The sequence below is a fragment of the Phocoena sinus genome, chromosome 4 (assembly GCF_008692025.1).
Source record: "Phocoena sinus isolate mPhoSin1 chromosome 4, mPhoSin1.pri, whole genome shotgun sequence".
Lineage (NCBI taxonomy): Eukaryota > Metazoa > Chordata > Mammalia > Artiodactyla > Phocoenidae > Phocoena > Phocoena sinus.
The window spans coordinates 137,418,211-137,439,534 of record NC_045766.1 but is presented as its reverse complement, the minus strand read 5'-3'; the positions used below and the strand labels follow the sequence as shown (position 1 = coordinate 137,439,534).

Below are 21,324 nucleotides of genomic sequence, written 5' to 3'. Positions count from 1 at the left end.
ACTGAGATGTTTAATTAATTGACGTCCGCTTGTGATGGTTTTAATGTTCATTTACCTACGTCTTGTAAATTCTTCTTTCTGACACATTTTAGGCATTGCAGTGTGTGAATAATAACTATGTTATAGAGACGTTTATTTTCCTGAAGGCTCTCTGTGAGGTGCCTTCTGTGTCTATACCGAGTGTCTCATGGAGGGGTCTTTCGTCTGCCAGCTGGCACTGGAATTTGCACGGAGTGGGCACTCGATCAACGATCAATGCGTATTCACAGAATGACCATAAAGAAGCCAAGGGCTGCCCAGAGCTTCCAACACCTGCTGACTCTCGGAGGCAAGAGGCCACATCCTCCCAGAATCCATCTGGGGTCCAGCCGCAAGCAGATTCGTGCTCAGTGGTCATACGGGGAGCGATTGGCCCCTGTCTCTCCCCACCCCCAGCTGGCAGCAGGCCGACCCAAACGTCCTTTTAACTCTCAGAGGCTCTTATGCCTTTCTCAGAAGAAGCAATGAAATAAATCCACTGTTTTCGCTTCTTTCTCTTGAGCGTGTCTTTTGAACATAACTCAAAGAGAGAAAAAAATTTATTTTATTCAAGGCTGTGGTGCTCAATAAGGTGGTTTAAAAAAGGACATGGAAGAAGTTTGATTATACCTCTCGTTTTGATTATGTTATTTTCTTGACTTGTATTTTTTAAGAAAAATAACTCAGAGAGTTAATATCAGGGATCATTTTTCAAATTCAGCTTCCTTTAAAAAAAAAAAAAACAACAGCAAGATATAATTCACATACCATACAGTCCCCCGATTTAAAGTGTACTATTCTGTGGTTTTTAATGTATTCACAGCGTTATGGGACCATCACAGTAGGGATCACTTCTAGCAAATGGCTTCCAGGACCTCTCCTGGACCAGTATAGATTCGGTCCAGTTTCCCCACTGTCTCTGTTTTCACCTGCACGTTGCCGTATGGTGAGAATTAAGCTGAGAGTGATGTTCAGACACTGTGTAAGACTTTATCATCAAAGTATAAATGACAGGCTCACAGAGGGAGGACATTATGCTAATTATTGGAAACTTGTTCAGCAACAGAGCTCCAGATTTTAAAAAGCTTCTCTGTTGTTGAGGTAAGCCCAGAATAACCAAGCATGTTCATCCGTCATTCAGGTGGGACAGGTCTTTAGTGTGTGGCTCTGAGGCCTCAGCAGTTTTTCTGGCATTATGTGCATCTGGGTCTGTTCATGGTGTAGAATGGCCGGTTTCCTGATGGCGCTTGTGTTCCAGGGCGGGGAAGGAATGCTTGGCTGAGCCCCGTGGGGAGCGCTCTTTCTACCCTGCTCGTCTCCATCCCACTGAGATCCCAGCTGGGACAGAGGATTCCGTTTGTCCAGCATCTGATGTCTCTGGCTGTCGTGGAGGCGGTAAGGTCCATTCCTGGGTACCAGGTACGTGCAGTTCATCACCGTCACATCCCCACCATGCATGCACATCTCAGTTCAGGTGTGTTTGTAGTACGCGTCTGAATGATTCCTTCATGTGGAGCCTCAGCCTGCTTTTGCAAAGCTGGCAGCAGAATGCTCTTGGAGGTTTAAAAGCACCGTCAGGTTTATAGCTGCCTCAGGCTTGCTGCAAGGTTTATAGCGGCTTCAGGCTTGCTGCAAGGTTTATAGCTGCTTCAGGCTTGCTGCAAGGTTTATAGCGGCTTCAGGCTTGCTGCAAGGTTTATAGCTGCTTCAGGCTTGCTGTGATTATTTTCCAGAATTCTCTTTCTGTCCTTTTGTCGTATTTGTCAAATGTCCTAGTAAGGGCAAGCCTCTTATTCCTTTCTGCCTCCCTCCCTCCCTCCCTTTCTCTTTCTCTCTTTCCTTCCTTCCTTCCTTCCTTCCTTCCTTCCTTCCTTCCTTCCTCCCTCCTTCCCTCCCTCTCTCCCTCCCTCCCTCTCTCCCTCCTCCCTCTCTCCCTCCCTCCCTCTCTCCCTCCCTCCCTCTCTCCCTCCCTCCCTCCCTCCCTTCCTTCCTTTCTTTCTTTCTTATTGAAACACATTGGACTGGATGGGTCTATTTATCTGTGGTGCTTTCTGGTGAAAAGGATTATTTTATAGGCCTAAACAAACCTTCTCATTTCCTACCTTCATTTACCACAGGCTGTGCTCAGCAAAGCTATCCCTTGTCTGTGGCTGCCTGAGTTCAATGTGCATGTTCGTTTAGGGCCATTTGCACCCAGCTGTAGGGACAGATGTGCCTGCTACATCAGTACTTTTGAATGCTTTGGTGTCAGTTATTAAGAAGACAAGGAAAAGAGAGCAGTTAACACAGTCATGAAGCCTTTCTCCCATTCCCCAGCCTCCACTTGCTGTATCCCCCTCCTCCTTTTCCTGGAAGAATTTCTTATGGATATAAAAAGGGGGTTCTTGGGACTTCCCTGGTGGCGCAGTGGTTAAGAATACGCCTGCCAATGCAGGGGACGTGGGTTCAAGCCCTGGTCGGGGAAGATCCCACATGCCGCAGAGCAACTAAGCCCATGTGCCACAACTTCTGAGCCTGCGCTCTAGAGCCCGCGAGCCACAACTGCTGAAGCCCGTGCTCCGCAACAAGAGAAGCCACAGCAATGAGAAGACTGCACACCGCAAGGAAGAGCAGCCCCCGCTCGCAGCAACTAGAGAAAGCCTGCGCGCAGCAATGAAGACCCAACGCAGCCAACAATAAATAAATAAATAAAAAATTTAAAAAAAAGATTCATTCATCTAAAAAACATTAAACGTATAAAATAAAAATAAGAGGGTTCCTTCCCAGCCTCCCTCCCCACCTACAGCTCTTAACGTCAGGCTAAAAACAATTATTGTATTAATTCGTGAAGCAAGATGCTAAGATCATGACTTTGAAAGGGGGTCTGTCATGAGTGCTTCAATGCTCCACTGCCCCCTAAGCTCCTCCAATGTGGCCATGTCCTCATAGTCATGGTATGTGGGACCAGGGTACATGTTTCCCGTATTACGTCAAGTCATTGGCATGTATGCCGAAGCGTGAGATTTGTTACCGGGCGCTCAGCATCCTTGCTGTGTCTCATGGGCTTGGGCTCATCAGACTGTCACCAGCCTTCACAGGCCCAGCGTGCAGCCCCTGAACTGGATACTTCACCTTGCACTAAGCAGTTGAGAAGACAAAATTCTGTTGTGGGGAAAATATTTTTAACCCTAGCAGCAGGTTAATTAGTCTTAGGAAAATAAAGTAAAAATTTAAATTAGTCTGTTTAGCTTTTTCATGGCTTTAACTTTGACCTTGTAGCCTCACTTGTTAACTTAGCAAGCACTTTCTGAGTGCCCGCTGTGCGTGAAGGCTCTGCCGGGTGCTGGGGTAGCGGGTGGGGAGGTGGAAAGCTTGCCCTCAACAATGGACCCGGGGGTGTGTCCGCATTTTCCTTAAGAAGCTCCCACCAAAGTTCCTATCCCATTTCCGCAGCTGTCCAGCTCAGCCTTATCTTCTTTTTTTTTTTTTTTTTTTTTTTTGTGGTACGCGGGCCTCTCACTGTTGTGGCCTCTCCCGTTGCGGAGCACAGGCTCCGGACGCGCAGGCTCAGCGGCCATGGCTCACGGGCCCAGCCGCTTTGCGGCATGTGGGATCTTCCCGGACCGGGGCATGAACCCGTGTCCCCTGCATCGGCAGGCGGACCCTCCACCACTGCGCCACCAGGGAAGCCCTATCTTCTTATCTGTATGGTTTTGGATTGGCTTCATTCCTATTTTATCTTCGGTCTTATTGAGATGTAAATGGCGTACTGCAGTGTGTAAGTTGAAGGTGTGCAGCATAATGACTTGACATGCGGATATCGTAAGATGATCTCCACAGGAGGTTTTATTAACATATATCACCTCATATAGTTATTAAAAAAATTTTTTCCCCTGTGATGAGAACTTTTAGGATCTGCTCTCTTAGTATTAGGTTGGCCATAAAGTTCGTTTGTAGCAGCTTACAGAAAAACACGAACGAACTTTTTGGCTAACCGAATATTGATTTATTGATTGATTGCGGTACATGGGCCTCTCACTGTTGCAGCCTCTCCCGTTGGGGAGCACAGGCTCCGGACGCGTAGGCTCAGCGGCCATGGCTCACGGGCCTAGCTGCTCCGCAGCATGTGGGATCTTCCCGGACCAGGGCTCGAACCATGTCCCCTGCATTGGCAGGCAGATTCTGAACCCCTGCGCCACCAGGGAGGTCCTGAATATTCATTTTTCACCGAGTCTAATTAGCTTACACACTACAGCTACAGGCTGGTTGAAATAGGCCCCCCGTTGTGCTGGGTTGGCCTCTCTTACATCCTGCCCTTCTTGTCCCCGGCCAGATGTCACCATCTGCACACGAACCATACCCAGCCTGGTCGGACCGGGGGCAGTGCGGTGGCCTGTGTGCCGTCCCTTCCGGAACCCGTGCTGGGCTGCCCGCCCTTGCTCCTGCTGCTCTTCTGTCCTCGAGGTCCTGCTGGACTTCTGCAGCCTCCCCGCACCCGTGTATCCTGCTCCTGTTCTCTTCTCTGCACCTCCAGGTCCTATTTGCCCTGAGAGTCCTGGCTCAAATGCCTTTCCTGGAAACTGCTAGCTACAAACTCTCCCTCCTCCGATGCCATGCAGTGCTTTAAAATGTCTAGGCCACTTTTAGGGCACCTCCCATGGATTGCTTGAAGCAGGGTTATTTGTGCTCCGGTTCTAACTCCTACAAAGTAACCAGATCTTGGAACACAGGATTGGTTTTATTTTGGTCCTCAAAGAGCCTAGCGCAGTGCTTTATACCTGGAAGGCCTGTAGTAGCTGTCTGAATAAAAGGTTGAGACAATGAAAAATAAACACCTGGACTTTCTCTTCATCTTGGAATAGATGTCCTGTTCACCTGAGTGAGAACCCAGAATTTCACAGATTGCATCATTAACTAACTAGACCTGAAAATGTGAAGTGAAACAGGAGCCCGAAAGCAGGGGCAGCTCAGAAGTAAGCAGCGGCCCCTGTAGTGGAGGAGCTGTCTCTGAGCTCTGGCCAGGACTGTGCTGGCCACTGTGGGACGTGGGTAGGCAAGAGAGGAGAAAGAAGGGGAATTGGGAGAGTGATCAGGACCATGGTCTCCAAGGTGCAGATTTTCTAGACCAGCGTTTCTCACTCTCAGCGCTAACATTTGGGCCCCTCCATATCTCGGTTGTGGGCCCATCCTGGGCATTATGGGCGGTGGTGCAGCATCAGTGGCCTTTCCCCACTAGATGCAAGTAGGATTCCTTCAAGCTGTGACAGGCACAAATGCCTCCCAATATTGCCGTATGTCCCCTGGGGGGCACACTTCCCACCCCACCTCCACCCATCCCCCCGAACCTTATTTTAGTCAGAAAAGTAGTATGAGGTCTCCCTATCATAGAGCAGATGAGCTTTTAAAGGACAGAAACATGGTCTAACTGGCCACGGTGAAAAGAAGTCCTGCTGGAGGGAGGGAAGAGGATTGCTAGGAAGCGGAAGGCTGCATAGCATAGGGTTAAGCTCCCAGGGGTTGGTGTCGGAAAGCCCTGGGTTTGTATCCCAGCTCTGCCACTTGCAGGTGGCGCAAACTCAGGCAAGCCAGGCAGTGTCTCTAAGCTTCAGTCCTCCCTTTGTTAAATAGAGATGATACTAGTAGCAACACATGGGCTTGGTATAAGTGACATGCAGGCTAGCACCGAGTTGGGGCTTGCTGCTGCGCCTGCCCCCAGTGAAGAAAGAGCCAGCCCTCTGGGACCGAGGCCATTATCTACTCTCTGGTCTCTTGGTTTTATTTTGCTGAGTGTCTCTCTTCCAGCCTCATGTGTCCAGATGGGCTTCCTTCTACCCACACCTGCCTGCCAGTCCCAGACCCAGGAGCCCTGGCAGTTCTGGTGCCCACTGGGTCTCACCCAGTCTGTGTGCCCCAACTTCACAGTCATGGTAGGAGGTGGGGGTCTGGGTGGCCCAGTTCAAGGCAGTGTCCACCCTTGGCCCGTTCCACTGAGACCAGGCACAGGCAGGGTTGCCCAGGCCACATCCTTCAGGATGGAGAGGCAGCAGGCCACTGGACAAGTCTATTTCTCTTTCCCGAGTTGACTGGTGGCAGTTCATGGAGACCTTCTCTAATAACTCAGTAAAACGAGGTGCTCCTCGGTATCTCCATAGCATTCTGCTGGCACATTTCTCCCTGACTTTTAGGACGTTGGTTAATTCAGGGCCATTTGTCTCTCTCTTGAGCAGAAGCTCCTTAAGGGAAAAGAGCCCTGAGAGTGTTATTCTCTCCCTGCCCCCGTCCCCAGCACACAGTGGTACTCTGTGGTGTGGTTGTTGATATTGGGGTAATGAACTTAATTCCCAAGGTAGGCGTCTTCGGAGAGTGTTTTTGTTGATGAACAGTGATGGGGGTGGGGAGAATGCTGGGATTCCTGTTGAGTGTGTTCTCTAGGTCTCCTTCCCTCTAGCCCCACCAGGTACTTTAATACTGGATTGTTCCAAAGCGGTGATTAGCTGTCTCAAAAAGAAGAGAGGATGAGACTCCCTGTTCCATTTGTTTCAAGAGTATTCTGTTCATCTTTTTTCTTTTGTTTTATTTTAGCTGGATGACCTCTTCCGGTCCCTTTGTGTCTTCTGACTGCTTGATTAATATGTAGATTTTCCTTTAGGATATCAACTTACGAGTGAAGTGGCCCAACGATATTTATTACAGTGACCTCATGAAGCTTGGTGGCGTTCTGGTTAACTCAACACTTATGGGAGAAACATTTTATATACTTATTGGTAAGTTTTTAAAGCCTTCCCCCAGAATTTTTAGATTAATAAAAATAAAAGTGGTTCACACATGGCTATATTGGGGGGAGTGGATTATCATATGGGATTACTTTTTCTTTGAGTCTTGAGTTATAGAACACAATATGTGTGCACAACAGGCCAGATTGGTAGAAAGCCCTTCAAAGGGTTTAGTGTTCCTATCTATGGCCATGGAAACCACCGAACTGGCATCTCATCAAACAGGCGTTTTCTCATACCTCTCCACACTCCTGCTTCTCAATGAATTAGAAACAGTGAAAGTAAACATTTACTGTATTATTTGGTAATAAGAAAAGAAAGCTAATTTCAAGGATGGGTGTCCTGGCAGTCTTTCTTGTATTCTTAATCTGACCTTCCCAGTCCCTGGAAAAGTTGCCTTCTTTTTGACCTCAGAAGAAATTCCAGGCTAGTCAAGGTGGGGTAAAGAATCCCTGTTTCACATCAGCACATCCGTATCAGGCAAGGAGATGGATCTGAAGTGGCTTCAGAAGTTCCTCGGCACCTGGTCATCCAAGCATCAGCTTCTCCCTAATGCCCAGGAGAGCTTGATTGGTGTTCAAAAATCAGTAATGGAGAGAAAACATGTGATTGTGTGTTAGAAGCGCCAGCCAAAGAATACAAGGTGTATGCTTCCAGCTCTGCTACCAACAGGCAATATTATTCTAGGCAAGCTTCTTCATACCCTCCAAGCTCCGTTTGCCATCTGTAAATGAGTAACTGGGCTAGGTGCAGAGATTCCTAATAGGGCCCACAGATACTGAGGAGGCCCAGTGCTGGGTTTCCTTCAGGGACCTAGGGAATTTTGTCAGTGTGGGGGGAATGAAACATTTTCCTGCGGGGAGAGTCCATAGCTTTCTTAAGGCGTTGGGACGTGGGGGAGGGGGACGGGGGGCATTTTTGGGGAAAGATTCAAGGTCACCGTCAGGGGTGCTTGCTGGTCTTTAGAAAGACGCAGCCTAAGTTGACAGTGGTTCATGTAGCTATTTTCCCAGCACTTTGGATTTCTGAATACAGGGAAGCTTTTTCAGTGCTATATAGACTTAATTGAATGCTTTATATGCCACAGGTGCTTCAGCTGTTGTGTATGTTGTCCAACGAAAGAACAAATGAACAACTGTTGCTCTAGTTACTTGTTTTTTACATTGCTTTGTATTTTAATAGCCAGTATATTTAAAAAAATAATAATCTGAGGCCAGTCAGTCCTTCCCTTAACACTGAAAGTGGCGCAGAACATTTACCAAAAAGTAGTTATTGTAAATATCGTTGTTCTATCTGAGGCAAGTATTTTGGGAATTTTTTTCCCAGAGGCCCTGAAAAAAACGATAGTCTTCCTGCCTAGTTCTTGCAGTATTTTATTCCTTATTGAAGACCTCTTTGAGGTTGGTTCAGGGCCCTGCTGAAAACCAAGGTTCGGCTTTTCTAAAGTCTCCCCTCTCCTGCAGAGAACAGGGGTGTTAAGTAACAGCAGAGATAAGCCAGAAACTCACTCTCCTGAAGCCTTGGTTTAGGGGCTTGTGAAAGAGCCACTAAACATGGGTTGGCCTTTTGCCAACTGTGTAACCCTAGCACCAAAGACTTCCAAGGATAAAGCATTAAAAGATGTGTTTTAGGGTTAAGTCATGACCAAGGTTGGAAATCTCTGAATCCAGAGGTTACTTCTGAAGACCTGAATAAAATTCTTTATATGTAAGCATGTGTTCCATTATTTAAATAGAAAAAGAAACAAGAGATTTTATTTTACATACGGCTCAGTGCAGAGCTCCAATTCTTGGCTAGACCACAGGAGGTGGTCGTTTCAGAAGCAGCTCTGTTTTGTCCCATTCGTAGCTTCTGCTTAATTGAATCAAATCTGGCTTGCTTTTTTCCCCCAACTAATTTGTAATAAATCTGGAATGGTTCTGGTTTGATGGGGATAGTGAGGGAAGGGTGAGAAAGGAAGATGGGCTTAAAGACGTTAAGTCTTTCTCTAAGTGGCCAGAGACAATAAACTCAAAATGAGGACAAGGAAGCAGGAAGTTGACAGTAAAAACTGTAACTTTTTCCAGGTGGTTGAGGGAAATGTGTGATGTCGTCAGTAGGTTGAGCTACTCGTGTTTTCAATTGTTTGTTTTTGTCCAGGCTGTGGATTTAACGTGACTAACAGCAACCCTACCATATGCATCAACGATCTCATCACAGAATACAATAAGCAACATGGGGCCGAACTAAAGCCCTTAAGAGCTGATTATCTCATCGCCAGAAGTGTGACTGTGCTGGAGAAGCTGATCGACACATTTCAGGACGAAGGGCCCAATGGCGTTCTTCCTCTCTATTATAAATATTGGCTACACAGGTCAGTGCTGGCTTGTCTTCATTCTTTTAAAATTCCTTTATTAAATCAGTAGTTTAATATCTTAAAACGAGAAACTAAACACTGGTCTAGATCATTATCTTTTACTTTACTGATGGATAAACCTGGTGGATACCACCTTGAGCAAGTTAGCATCTCCAGTCATTGGGACAAACGGGCAGCCCGTGCCTCCTGGTGGGATGCCCTGGGAAAGACACAACATCACTGGAGATTTTCCTGCCCAGCATGTTTAAGCTGAGTCTAATTGTGAGGAAACAGGCAAATCTAAAATGTGGAATGTTCTTGATAACAGTCATCTTCAAAGTGAGATCTCCCAGCAGCAGTGGCAGCCTTACCTGAGAACTTGTTAGAAACGCAGATTCTTGACTTCCAACCTGGACTTCCTAAATCAGAAACTCTGAGGCTGGGGCCCAGCATTGTGTTTTAACAAAGGCTCCAGGGGATTCTCAGGCACTTCAGTTTGAGAAGCACTGATGTATACCAATAGGCCTCTACCCTTCAACAATGGCAGTGTCTTAAAAACAAAGAGAAGGTGGGAGTTTTGTGATTTAAGAAGACTAAGGAGGCATGACAGTTAAATGCAGTATGTGATTCATAATCAGATCCTGGAAGGGAGGAAATAGCCACAAAGAATATTAATGAGACAATGGGGACATTCGAACAGGGAGTGTATATTAAATAATGTTATTGTATCAAGATCAAATTTCTTTTTCTTTTTTTTTTTTTTTTTTGCGGTACGCGGGCCTCTCACTGTTGTGGCCTCTCCCGTTGCGGAGCGCAGGCTCAGCGGCCATGGTTCATGGGCCCAGCCGCTCCGCGGCATGTGAGATCTTCCCGGACCGGGGCACGAACCCGCATCCCCTGCATCGGCAGGCGGACCCTCAACCACTGCGCCACCAGGGAAGCCCAAGATCAAATTTCTTGCGAGTGATAATGATATTCTGGTTTTGTAGGAGATACTTCTTATTCTTTGGAGATACATGCTGAAGTATTTAAGTATAAAGTGTCACAATGCCTGCAACTTATTTTTAAATATCAGCAAAAACCACCCCCACAAAACTGTAGGTGTGTGTGTGTGTAAAGAGAGCAAACATGGGAAATGTTACCAGTTGGTGTGAATATAAGTGAAGGGGGAATATGAGGTTCATTGTACTATTTTTCACCTTTTCTGTAGGTTTGAAATTCTTCAAAATAAAAATTGGGGAGGTACAGAGTCCATACTTTTAAAACTGTTAACAAGGATGTAACTCAACAGTTGCATTTGGAAACTGTTCTAAGGAAGTAAAATTAGAATGAGTTTAACTTATAATTGATGCTACCCAACTTGATAAAGAGTTTTGAACACAGCCAGAAAGCGGCCAGTCTCAGCCAAAAAACCTAGAGGGTTGCACAGTGTTTCTTTAAAGTAGCTAGAGGGACTTCCCTGGTGGCACAGTGGTTAAGAATCCGCCTACCAATGCAGGGGACACGGGTTCGAGCCCTGGTCTGGGAAGATCCCACATGCCGCAGAGCAGCTAAGCCCGTGTGCCACAACTACTGAGCCTGCACTCTAGAGCCCGCGAGCCACAACTACTGAGCCCGTGTGCCACAACTACTGAAGCCCACGCACGTAGAGCCTGTGCTCCGCAACAAGAGAAGCCACAGCAATGAGAAGCCTGTGCACCGCAACAAAGAGTAGCCCCCGCTCGCCACAACCAGAGAAAGCCTGTGTACAGCAACAAAGTCCCAATGCAGCAATAAATAAATAAAAATTAAAGTAGCTAGAGGGTGAGGAAGTGGTGCAAATAATCTTTCCAGATGATCAGAATGAGGAGTGACGTCCTTTATAAGGGAAGCAATTCCTAACTCCCTAGTGGACTTTCCTTCGCCCTGCTTATGCGGGGTTTTCAGGACAATTCAGGGGAGACCAGTGGAAGTCAGAGCTCAGGCTCAGATTCATTTTAACTATATCCGTCCCAGCCCACCCCCGAATCCTTTCGCATAATGGATAATTGCTGAACTAATTGTCTCAAGCAGCAGCATTACATTTCCCTGGTGACTGGGGGCTGTTCTTCATTTTCAGTGCCCAGCAAGTCCGCCTGGGAAGTGCTGAGGGACCAAAGGTGTGGATAGTCGGCCTAGATGATTCCGGGTTCCTTCTGGTTCACCAGGAAAACGGCGAAGTGGTGACTGTGCATCCAGACGGCAACTCCTTCGACATGCTGGGAAACCTCATAATCCCCAAACAGCCGTAGTCCTGTCTGGAGCGTCTGCTGGGCCCCGGGCCACAGCTGGGATGAGCTGGGACAGGCGGAAGGGCAGAACGGCCGCAGGAGCGTTGCACGTCGATTTCTGCCACCTTTCCTAGCCCATGATCTGGAAAACGAATTCGGAGTTGTAGGCAAATGTTTTCTCCCTCCACTTAACCTGTTAATTCTTTAATTTTGTTCTGTTGTCATTTTATTTGGTGTTTGAAGATGCTGGGGGTGGAGGGTTGACAAGTGGAAGATTTAATTCAGGTATAAGCCCTGGCATAGGGTGTGAAATTCTTCTCCCCTCTTGGAATTGGATGCATCTTAATTGGGGAGGGGGGTAGTTTTTACATGGAAACAGCGATGGCGTAATTCAAATGTTTTCCCAGTAGTGGAGGTCTCTACCCCTAGACTACTAAAAACAGATTTTAAAAAAGTTTTCGGGCCCAAACCATTGGTGAGTTAGCGGTACGGTAACACTGTTTACAAGCATCCAGGGAGGTGTTTTCCTACAGGAACATATGTTGGCACTCAGTTATCATTTTATTTTTTTGTTAGTGAAGAAAAGAGAAGGTAGATTTCTAGTTTTAGTCTCATCCTGTGGTTTGTGGTCCAACAACAATGTCTAAACGGAACAGAGGCTGGTATGCTTGCAATGACCTTGTAGAGGAAATCAGTTAATTACCTTGACATTAATTAATGAGCTCTCCTTTCATAAGTTTAAGTTAACTGCACATTCTGAAGTGATGGGATCAAGTTCAGGGTCCTGAAAGCGTCGATCAGGCAGTTGCGTGGATGCGAGGTGGATGATTTGGGCCTAACAGCTGGGGATGAAGTCTCTCATTCCACACGCAAAGGAGGATGTGGCGCTTGTAAGCCAGCTTCAGGCTCGCTTCGAAATCCTGCGGAACTGTGCAGTGCACACCCTATAGAAGTACATGGCATTTTATTTGTAAGTCACATTTTTTTGCCCCCCTTTTCATATTGCCAAAAAAGAAAAGGTTATTGCTACTGAATGCCGTCAGTTAAGAGGATGGGTGTGTGTGTGTGTGAGAGAGAGAGAGAGAAACTTTAAAAGATGTTCCAAGTATGATGCCCGAAGAGTCTGCATGGAAGAACAAAAGAAAGGAAGCCTTTTGATATACATTTGCTATTTCCAGATGTATTCCATGCTTTTTCCATGTAACTCCTATCTCTGTTGAACTTGAGAATCATACACATTACTTTTCAGCCTGAAAAGGCCAATTTTTGTCCACTTTTCTCTCTTCCTGCCAATCCCAACTGAAATTAGCGGCAAGAAAACTTGATGAGGCTCTCAGCTTTGAACAAAATCCCCTTACTGTGCACTAGCACCCTCTGCATCCAGCTTTACCCCGTCAGGCTAACTCCAGAAGCTTGTGGGTTTCAGTATAAAATCTGCCTACCTGTAGCCAGGCACAGGCAGCCACATAGGAAGGAAACAAATAACACGTTTAGTTAAGTCCACTAACCCAATATGTGTGTTTTGGAAATGTAACTTGAAAAGAACTTCAGAAGTAATTTTTGTAAATAAGGCTTCAATTAGAATTATTCTTCAAAAAAAAAAGCAAAAACAAAAAAACCACTCTCTCCTAAATGCCCAAGTCTAAATAAAAGTTTAAAGTCCACAGCACCCCAAAATTACAAAATGGTCTCACCCTTGAGAGGGCATCTGCAAAATATCATCAAGAAGAAAGATCTCAGGCTAATGTTGCAAGTTTCATTTCTCAAACTCTGTAATATAAGGCGAGTCATCTCTCAGAGCTGCCATCATTACTTTTTGAATTTCTTTGGGGGGTTATTTAATGAGAAACATGCTATGATTTGTTTTAAGCTGAAGTCCTATTCTAGACAGTCTGCTTTGGGGGAAAAAAAAATGTTATCATTTAATTTCCTTTTGGTAAATTAAAACTAATGAAGTGTGGCCATGTCAAAGCAGATGGAGATGTTCCGGGCATATCACTTTGCCTCTGTGCTTTTAAGACTGTTCTTAAAAAAAAAAAAAAAAAGACTGTTCTTACTTGTGCCGACACCCAGTTGTCTTGAGGGAGACAACATAGACTTGGAGCAGATGCTGCGTTTTTCATAAACCTGATTTTGCCTCAGAGGAACCAAAGACTTTTGAAATTCTGCTTCATATAGAACAGCTGAATAAAGGCATTTTCCTTACAGCTGTTAGCATAGGGAAACTTGCTGTGCTGCACTCATCAATTTGGGACGTTTATGCACCCGGCAATCGATGACCTCAAGGAGCTTTAAAGTCTTAACAGGAACTTTGCATTTTCTTCTTAATCTTTAAAACACGGCACCTAAACTCAGGATTTGCGTGTGCTCTTAGGATATTTGAATCGTGCCCCAGTTCAGAGGCTGCGCATTGAACATCTCTACCAGGTTATGTAAAGGGCAAGATGTCATCCCTTCTGGGCTGGTAGCAAATTTCAGAAGAACTCTTGAGGAAGTGCCCCGTAAAATAGGACACAGCAATACCTGGGCTTCCGGGGCACGCACGCGCGCATGCGCACACGCACACACACCCGCCTCAGCAGTGCTCCTCGGCACTGTTCATCCTGGCAGCGTTTACAGCGTGGAGGCAAAGCCGAAAGGATTTGTGTCCGGTGTGGGGCTCGCTGCTGCAGCCCCCTGACTGCTGTGGGTGGGTGCGCAGGCCCAGACCCGCGTAGCATGCAACCGCACCCCTACCCCTACACGCACAGGGGGGCTGCATGGCCGCCTCTCAGCCGAGAGTCTGGGAGCCAGGAGAGAAGCAGACTCACCCAACCGTTTCAGAGTGCATAAAGGAGACATTTTAGGCTTACAGTCCATAGATCTGTTTGCTCGTAACAGACAAAGAATGGAGAGTCGGTATTCCTGGGTAACTACTATGCGTATTTGAAATAAAAGAAAGTGTGAAACCTCTGCATTTTTAGCTTTTCAAAGAATCATCTCTGAAGAGGAATTAATTTAAACCCAATTACTGTAAAAAGCAAGTCTATCAAAATAAACTTTAAGACTTTCTATATAGTTAGGGCTCATTGTTATTTTTACCACATTTCATTTGTAAAAATAAGCAGCTACTTTTGGTTACAGTGTTTTTATTCATATTTAAACATTTTTAAAAAATAGTTTAACATAGGAATATGTATTTCTAAGTATTAAGAAGCTGGTGTATTTTTGAAAAATGTATTATGTATCATACAAAAGAGAGATCATATTACTCCAAAGAATGAAAGTCAGCAAACTGAAAAGTTAAAAAAAAAAAAAAACTGAGGTGAGAAATAAATTTACTCATGTCAATTTTTAATTTGAAAATTAATTGAGTATAGCAACACATTTAATATAAGAACAGATTCTGTTGTTGTCGAATTGTTCTCTTTTGTGGAAACTGCTTGACTTTTGTCTCGACAGTTTTTCCCCAAGATTTTAACCGTATTTATCACACTTCAGTTTAGGAAGAGCTTGAGTAACACACCTTAGATAACCCAAGGGCTACTATTCACTAAGATTTGAAGCTACTGTAATTTTATGGAACTTATTTTAAAGTGTTCTTTAATTTGTACCAGCCCCCAAAGTCTACCTTAACTGTCTCACGGTTACAATAAATTACAGTAGACTCGAAACAGGATTCGTTGAAGGATTACACCTCCCCCACCCTTAGGATCCAAAGGAGGAAGGCCTGGCCCATCGGACTTTAAAATGACAAAAGGGGTCGGGGTAAGGGAGCAGAAAATACAGGCTCTTGCAGATTTCCTCCGAGCAGCCCTTCACACCCTGTTCACTTCTCTACAAAGGTATGAGTGGAATGGCTTTTCTAGAAAGGGCTTCAATGAACATAAAGGAATTCCTTTCTCTGGGAGGCCCAGTGGAGGGAGGGCCGAGTCAGTCTTGAACTGGGCTGATCTCTCAAATCCATTTGATCTGGCATTTTTGTCAACATGTTAGGACCCACTACAATTTTTTTCTTCTTTTTTTGTGAAAGAGATGCATATTTATTAAAATGCTTCCTCATCCTCTTCCAGAGCCTCACAGAAGTCAGGAAACGATATCCCCAGCTTAAATGTGCAGACTAAAAGATGGAGGTAATCATATCAGGTTGCCATAGTAACTGCTCTGTTAACTTTCCTCCGAGCTGCTGGCTGCCTGGAAGCCGGCTTGCAGAGGAATCTTCCTTCATGTTCTAGGCTATGAAAACTGTGATGTTTGTTTAGGCAAGGAAGTTCTTCCTAGTACACATTTTATTTTTCAAGTACATATATACACTCATCGTTAAGCCTATTTATGTTCTCATTTATAAATCTATAACGCTCTTCTTTCCTAACAGTAACGTTTGATCTTAAACTGCTCCGAAAGCCTTCGTGGTTTGTATTTATTTATACAGCCCCCAATGGTTAATGACAAGGTAGACACACAAGCATTTTACAGTACTTTATTGAAAAATGTCAGGTGAATCTCCTGCTCATCAAACCTGCACCTTCCTGGAATCATGGTTTAATTACGGGTCTCGACAGCACAAAAATAATACCCCAGGCTTATTTTATGTGTGCACACACTCACAACAAGCTGCTCATGAGGTATGGCTAAGTGCTGTGTAGGGGTGTATGCCTATAATTCTTCTGACCCTGTCTCTTCACTGCAAGACATATGTTCCTAAATTTGCAAATTGTACCATAAGGCAACTGACACCTACGGAATGAGGCAGGTCCTCATAGCGACACTGGGTGGACAACAGGTCCTTTCACATTTTAAGAACAGTTGACGTAGGTGCACTTTGATTCTAGAACAGTGAGTTAAAGACATTTGTGAACAACCTTTCCACTCAGAAAGGTGGACATAGTTTCCTAAAAGTAAACCGTTTTTGAAAAAGCAGCAAAATGAGGGAGCGTTTATCGTGTGGAGCAGATTGAAAAAAGGGCGGTTCAATGCATTGATCCACTGCAGTACCATGATAGGATTTTTAAATGGTGAAATCTTGAAGCAAAAGTATAAAAATAAAACAAAAATTAATGGAAGTTTATTTTAAAAACACTGCTGGTGCTGTTTTAAAAAAACATTTATTTGGTTGTGCCGGGTCTTAGTTGCTGCACGTGGGCTCCTTAGTTGTGGCATGTGAACTCTTAGTTGCAGCATGCATGTGGGATCTAGTTCCCTGTCCAGGGATTGAACCCCGGGCCCCCTGCATTGGGAGCACGGAGTCTTAGCCACTGCGCCACCAGGGAAGTCCCTGCTGGTTCTTCATAAAAAGATTTCTGTTTACCTGTTATACACATGACATGTTCATATGGAGTTTTCTTGCTCTGTATAAAATGCAGAAAACGCTGAAGACAACATGTACATCATTTTCATTACATCCCCTTAGCATGTTTTCTTCCACGAGGCGCAGTCCATTGACAATCTTCCGTATTGCACATGCACTGTAACTAACTTTATTAGCACTACTTGTAGCAAACACGAGCCTAGGGAATTACAGGTCTGTGTGGGCCAGAGGGATTTTGCCTTGTCATCAAACTTGACAGGGGTAGCCAATCCACTGGGCACCGAAATCATCCACATGTCATTCTCATAAAATATCTGGCTATATATATATATATATTTGCATTTAATGCCTATTCCATATATTTCTGAAGGTGCCGTTCTCAAGAGTTCATGGGGTAGGAGGGAATAAGAGCTTGTGAACGCACTCGTGAAGCGCACCCACGTTCACCCCCTTGTCTGGGCTTGTTGATGTTTGTATTAAGGAAAGGGTTAAATTAAAACAACAGCTTTTAATTAGACTCATGAATGACTTTTAAAGACAACGGAGTTGTCCGTTCATGGGACTTAAATCATCGCATTCTGCCTTGACTTAATCTGAAAGGGCTCTGGATACAGGAAGCTTCCAGGTCGGCCACCCACCGGCACCCCTGACTGCATCGGGGGGCGGGTTTCCTCCGCAAAGTTGAGGGTATCTGAGGAGCGGAGCCTCCTCCAAGCCCCCAGAGGGACTGTTACTGAACATCGGGGACACGCAAGGCGCGCAAGCCTGATTTCAAGGTGAGGAAACCAAGTCCCCCCAAAGACGGAGTAGTTGAGGCCACACGTGGGCGGTCGGGGACGCTCAGCTACACCCTTTCAGAAAATCCGGCTCTTGCGGAACAAAGGTCGGGCGGTCACGTCTCCCCAACGTCGCCGTGTCTCTGTCCTCTACACGGACGGTTATGGCATCTACGGTAAAAATCTAAAAGTCGGCGGTGGAGTTCTAGTAAAATAGTTGTCTCTGTATAAATTAATTTAAATCGTGCATATACATCTCGTCCCTCTTGACTCGGCTGGACTTGGTAAAATGGGAGCCAAAGAGGCTGGCCTATGGCTTCTCCCCGCGGGCAGCCCCGCGCGAGGCGGGGCGGCCCCAGGACTCCGCGGTCCGGCCCGGGCGGGTCACCTGCCGTTGGTAATGATGACCGAGGCGCCCAGGTAGTGCGGCAGGGGCGCGCCGGGCGGCGAGGCGGCGGCGGCGGGGTCGGGGGCCCGGGGTCGCAGCGCGCCGGCCCCCGCATCGGGGGCGCCGGGGCCGCCGGCGAGGGCGGGGGCGGCGGGCGCAGCGCCCCCCAGCGGCCCGCGGCGGGCCAGCACGCGGTGGTAGTTGAGCAGCACGAAGGGCAGCTGCGCCGGCGCGCCCGGCGGCTCGGGGGCCGGCGGCGCGCAGCACTCGGGGGCCGCGCGGGCCAGCGCCAGCCGCGCCCCGTCGCGGGCGGCCTGGCGGGCGGCCTTGGCCGGGCCCAGCGCCGGCTCCTCGCGGTAGTGCCCGCAGCTCGGGAAGCTCGGCAGCGGTGGCGCGGTGTCCTCGCCGAACCTGCGCGCGGCGGCGGCGGCGGGCGCTGCGGGGACAGGCGACACGTTAGACGCCCGCGCGGGGGAGGAAGGGGACATGCCCAGAGCGACACCAAGCCGGGGGGCCCTGGGGCCGCCACCACCCCTGGGCCACCCCTGCCGCCCGCGCGCTCGAGCCCCGGAGCCGCCCTCGCCCCTTCCCGCGTGCGTGCCGGGCCCGCGAGGTCCAATCACAGGATGCCAGTTGCAGTGTTCTAGCAGCCACAGGAAAAAGTGAAGAGAGACAGATGGAGTTAGTGTTAGTAAGATACTTAATTTAATGCAGCATAGCTAGACTATTATTTCAGTGTGTAATTAATATAAAATCGGGGAGAAATTGTATTCTTTGTTTCTGTCTTTGAAATGCAGTGCAGACACTCCGAGCACATCTCATTGCCCTGGCCGAACGGGGCTGGTGGCTACCATATTGGACAGCGTTGGTCCAGAGGCTTCCTCGGCCCTAGTGTTAGGTGACCCCAGGCTGCCGTGCGCTTTCTTGCTTTCACCTCAGTGGGGAGGGTGGAGCGGTTATCACCCTGCTCCCTTTAGTCATAATTAAAGTAATAACCATCGTCACTAATTAGATGTCTGCAATCAATTGGCTCCCCCCACCTCTCTTTTTTTTTTTTTAATATTTATTTATTTACTTATTTGGTTGCACGGGGTCTTAGTTGTGGCATGCAGGATCTAGTTCCCTGACCTCGGATCGAACCCAGGTCCCCTGCATTGGGAGCGTGGAGTCTGAACCTCTGGACCACCAGGGAAGTCTTTTTATTTTTTTTTAACCTTAAGACATCCTTCCTCTTCCTTTAATATCAAAAAGTCTAGGAGGTCGATCACAAACTGCCCCCAGTTGGCATCTTTGGTCCTTTTTTTACCAAGTGACTGACAAATGAAGTGGTTATTAAGCTCTTTCACTTTCAAAATAGCAATTTAAAAAATCAAATACTGTGTTATCTCATTGGTCAACTCCCACACACACACAAAAATAATCTTTTCAACCCAGTCTCAAGTGGATAGTATTTTCAGCTGTTATGAAAACCCTTTGCTTTGTTCTTTTCCCTTGGCCCTTCCTTGGTTATTTGAGGGATCCCATGCGCTGATGGGTGCTGGGGATTCAAATCTCTGGACTGCCTGAGGCCAAAAGGCAGAGCTGCACTGCCCTGGCTGCTGGTGTGTTCTTTTTTAAACTGGCTACTTTTGAGAAACATGTCCTGTTAATCTCCAAGAAGGTTAGATTTCTCCTGGGATCTAGCCCTCCTCCTGTCTATGGAGACCAAATTTATCTCACAGGCTTGTAAAGACTGGGTCACAGCACAAAGCAAGAGGTTCACAAAGCAGCCCCAGGAGCAGCAGAGAGCCCCAGCTGCCTGCAAAGAGAGAAAGGTGGGAGGGGGACTCCAGGGAGCTCTCCTTACACAGGTGACTCTTCTCTGGAATTTAGTGGTCCCCGCAGGACATTTGCACAAACCTCGTCTACAGCCTGAGCAGTAGTTAGGTCTGGGTGAAACAGGAACACACCCCGCTGAGCTAACCCTCAATCCCCACCTTCTACCCTCTGCCTGGGATTGTCCCAAGGAGCAGGCAGGAGACTGCTGGGCCTGGGGCAGCTGGTGGCACCTCCACAGAGGACCTCTGCTCCCCTGCCCCCAGGAGGAGCTGGCTGTGTGCCAAGCCCTGCGGTAGGCAATTGACATGGCCTATGTTCCTGTCTTACAGATGAAGAAACTGAGTCCTGGAGGGTTTGTGCTATTTGCCCTGGGGTGGTGAGTGGCGTTTCCGTCCCTGAGCCTGTGGCCTGTGATTTTCCACCACCGCTCGCTTCCCACACTTCGAAAACTGGCATGGGAAGAAAACCAATAGTGTTCCATGTTCATTTCTGGGTGGAGTAGAAAGTAATCTTATAAAATAAATATAGCCGGGGGTTCTCAGTACATAGGAAAATCAGTTTGCTTCCCTTTTGGGGAGCAAACGGGGCCAGGATTTTTATGGAGGGTGGCCAAACACCCAGTTTCCTCTGCCCTTTACACTGTCCCTGGTGCCACGAGGCACACCGGCTCAGTTGCCCAGCTTTCAGCACCCTCGTGAAGCGCTCTCAGTGAGGGCAGGAAAGCACAGCCATTCCCACTTAGAAGCAGAAAAAAAGGGAAAGTTTGCCCACAGTGTGAGGGTTCTTTTTCCATCTGCCACCCACCGACAGCGCTGTGCACAGCCCTGCCCCCTTCCCTCGTGCAAACATGACCCACCTTCGTAGTTTGGCACAAGGCTGTGCCGAGCAGGGTTCACCGGCGGCTCGGAAAGGCTTTTAGCTGGAGACTGGCTGCCCGGCACTAGGGGGTTGGCATAGTGCCACTGGCACTCGCCGCTGGCTGGCAGCGTGCTCAGCAGAAAGCGTGCCACCTCGCACGGGGATCCTTGGGGCTGTCCGAACTTGGCCGGCAACATTGGCTTTTTGCTGCTGAAGACGTGAGAGTCCAGAGGGAAGTGTCCGTAATGGTAGGAGAAGGGCAGGCTGTAGGACGGGGCGTACAGAAGGTCACCGCCTTCTGAATGGAGCTGCTGTTCTGGGGGAACTGGGGTGTGGACGGGGGGGCTGGCTCTCCAGCTTCCGAGCTGGCCACATTCCAGTTTGTCCATTTGGAACGAGCTGTATTGCTGCCGAGCAAAAAAGACGGATGAAGGGCTCACCGAGGGGCCGGCGGCCAACTGCTTTCCGATCCTGTAGTGCCCGCCCCATCCCAGGGCTGGGCCCACCCCGGCCCACCGGGGACAGGTGCCCAGGAGACAGCACCCCAGCGACCCACCCTCTGGGTGGAAAGAGATCTCCTCACCCCAAGTGACAACACACCAGATACATGCAGCCACCTGTGCCTTCTGAGAGCTTGCAAAAGACTTTAAGAGAGAGGGAAGGTTTGCATTAAAATCAAATGCTATGGAAACACGAGGCACCAGTGTTCTGAGCCACGTTTACATGGATTCTAGCAGCTGATCAGCCTCCCCAGTGTAGTCTGTTTCCTAGACCTGACTCATCCCCCTGGACGTTAGCTCTGCCTGCCTTCCCCAGGCTGCATCTCCACCCTGTGGGCGGGAC

The 21,324-nt window shown here is 47.6% G+C and overlaps 2 protein-coding genes across 5 annotated transcripts in view; one reads left to right on the top strand and one right to left on the bottom strand.

The window, feature by feature from the left end:
• Positions 1-14,411, top strand: part of HLCS (holocarboxylase synthetase) — a 210,850-nt gene extending 196,439 nt beyond the window's left edge. For all 4 annotated transcript variants that reach the window (XM_032630644.1, XM_032630645.1, XM_032630642.1 and 1 more), the window contains 4 exons: positions 1,277-1,437; positions 6,647-6,761; positions 8,910-9,123; positions 11,204-14,411. In XM_032630644.1, the coding sequence (XP_032486535.1) occupies positions 1,277-1,437; positions 6,647-6,761; positions 8,910-9,123; positions 11,204-11,375 (662 nt within the window). In that variant the 3' untranslated portion in view covers positions 11,376-14,411. The remainder of the gene's footprint in view (positions 1-1,276; positions 1,438-6,646; positions 6,762-8,909; positions 9,124-11,203) is intronic.
• A 2,383-nt stretch (positions 14,412-16,794) lies between these two features.
• Positions 16,795-21,324, bottom strand: part of SIM2 (SIM bHLH transcription factor 2) — a 46,613-nt gene continuing 42,083 nt past the window's right edge. Inside the window, exons 10-11 of the mRNA XM_032631426.1 lie at positions 20,480-20,888; positions 16,795-18,241 (exon numbers count right to left, since the gene is read on the bottom strand). Of these exons, the coding sequence (XP_032487317.1) occupies positions 17,802-18,241; positions 20,480-20,888 (849 nt within the window). The 3' untranslated portion in view covers positions 16,795-17,801. The remainder of the gene's footprint in view (positions 18,242-20,479; positions 20,889-21,324) is intronic.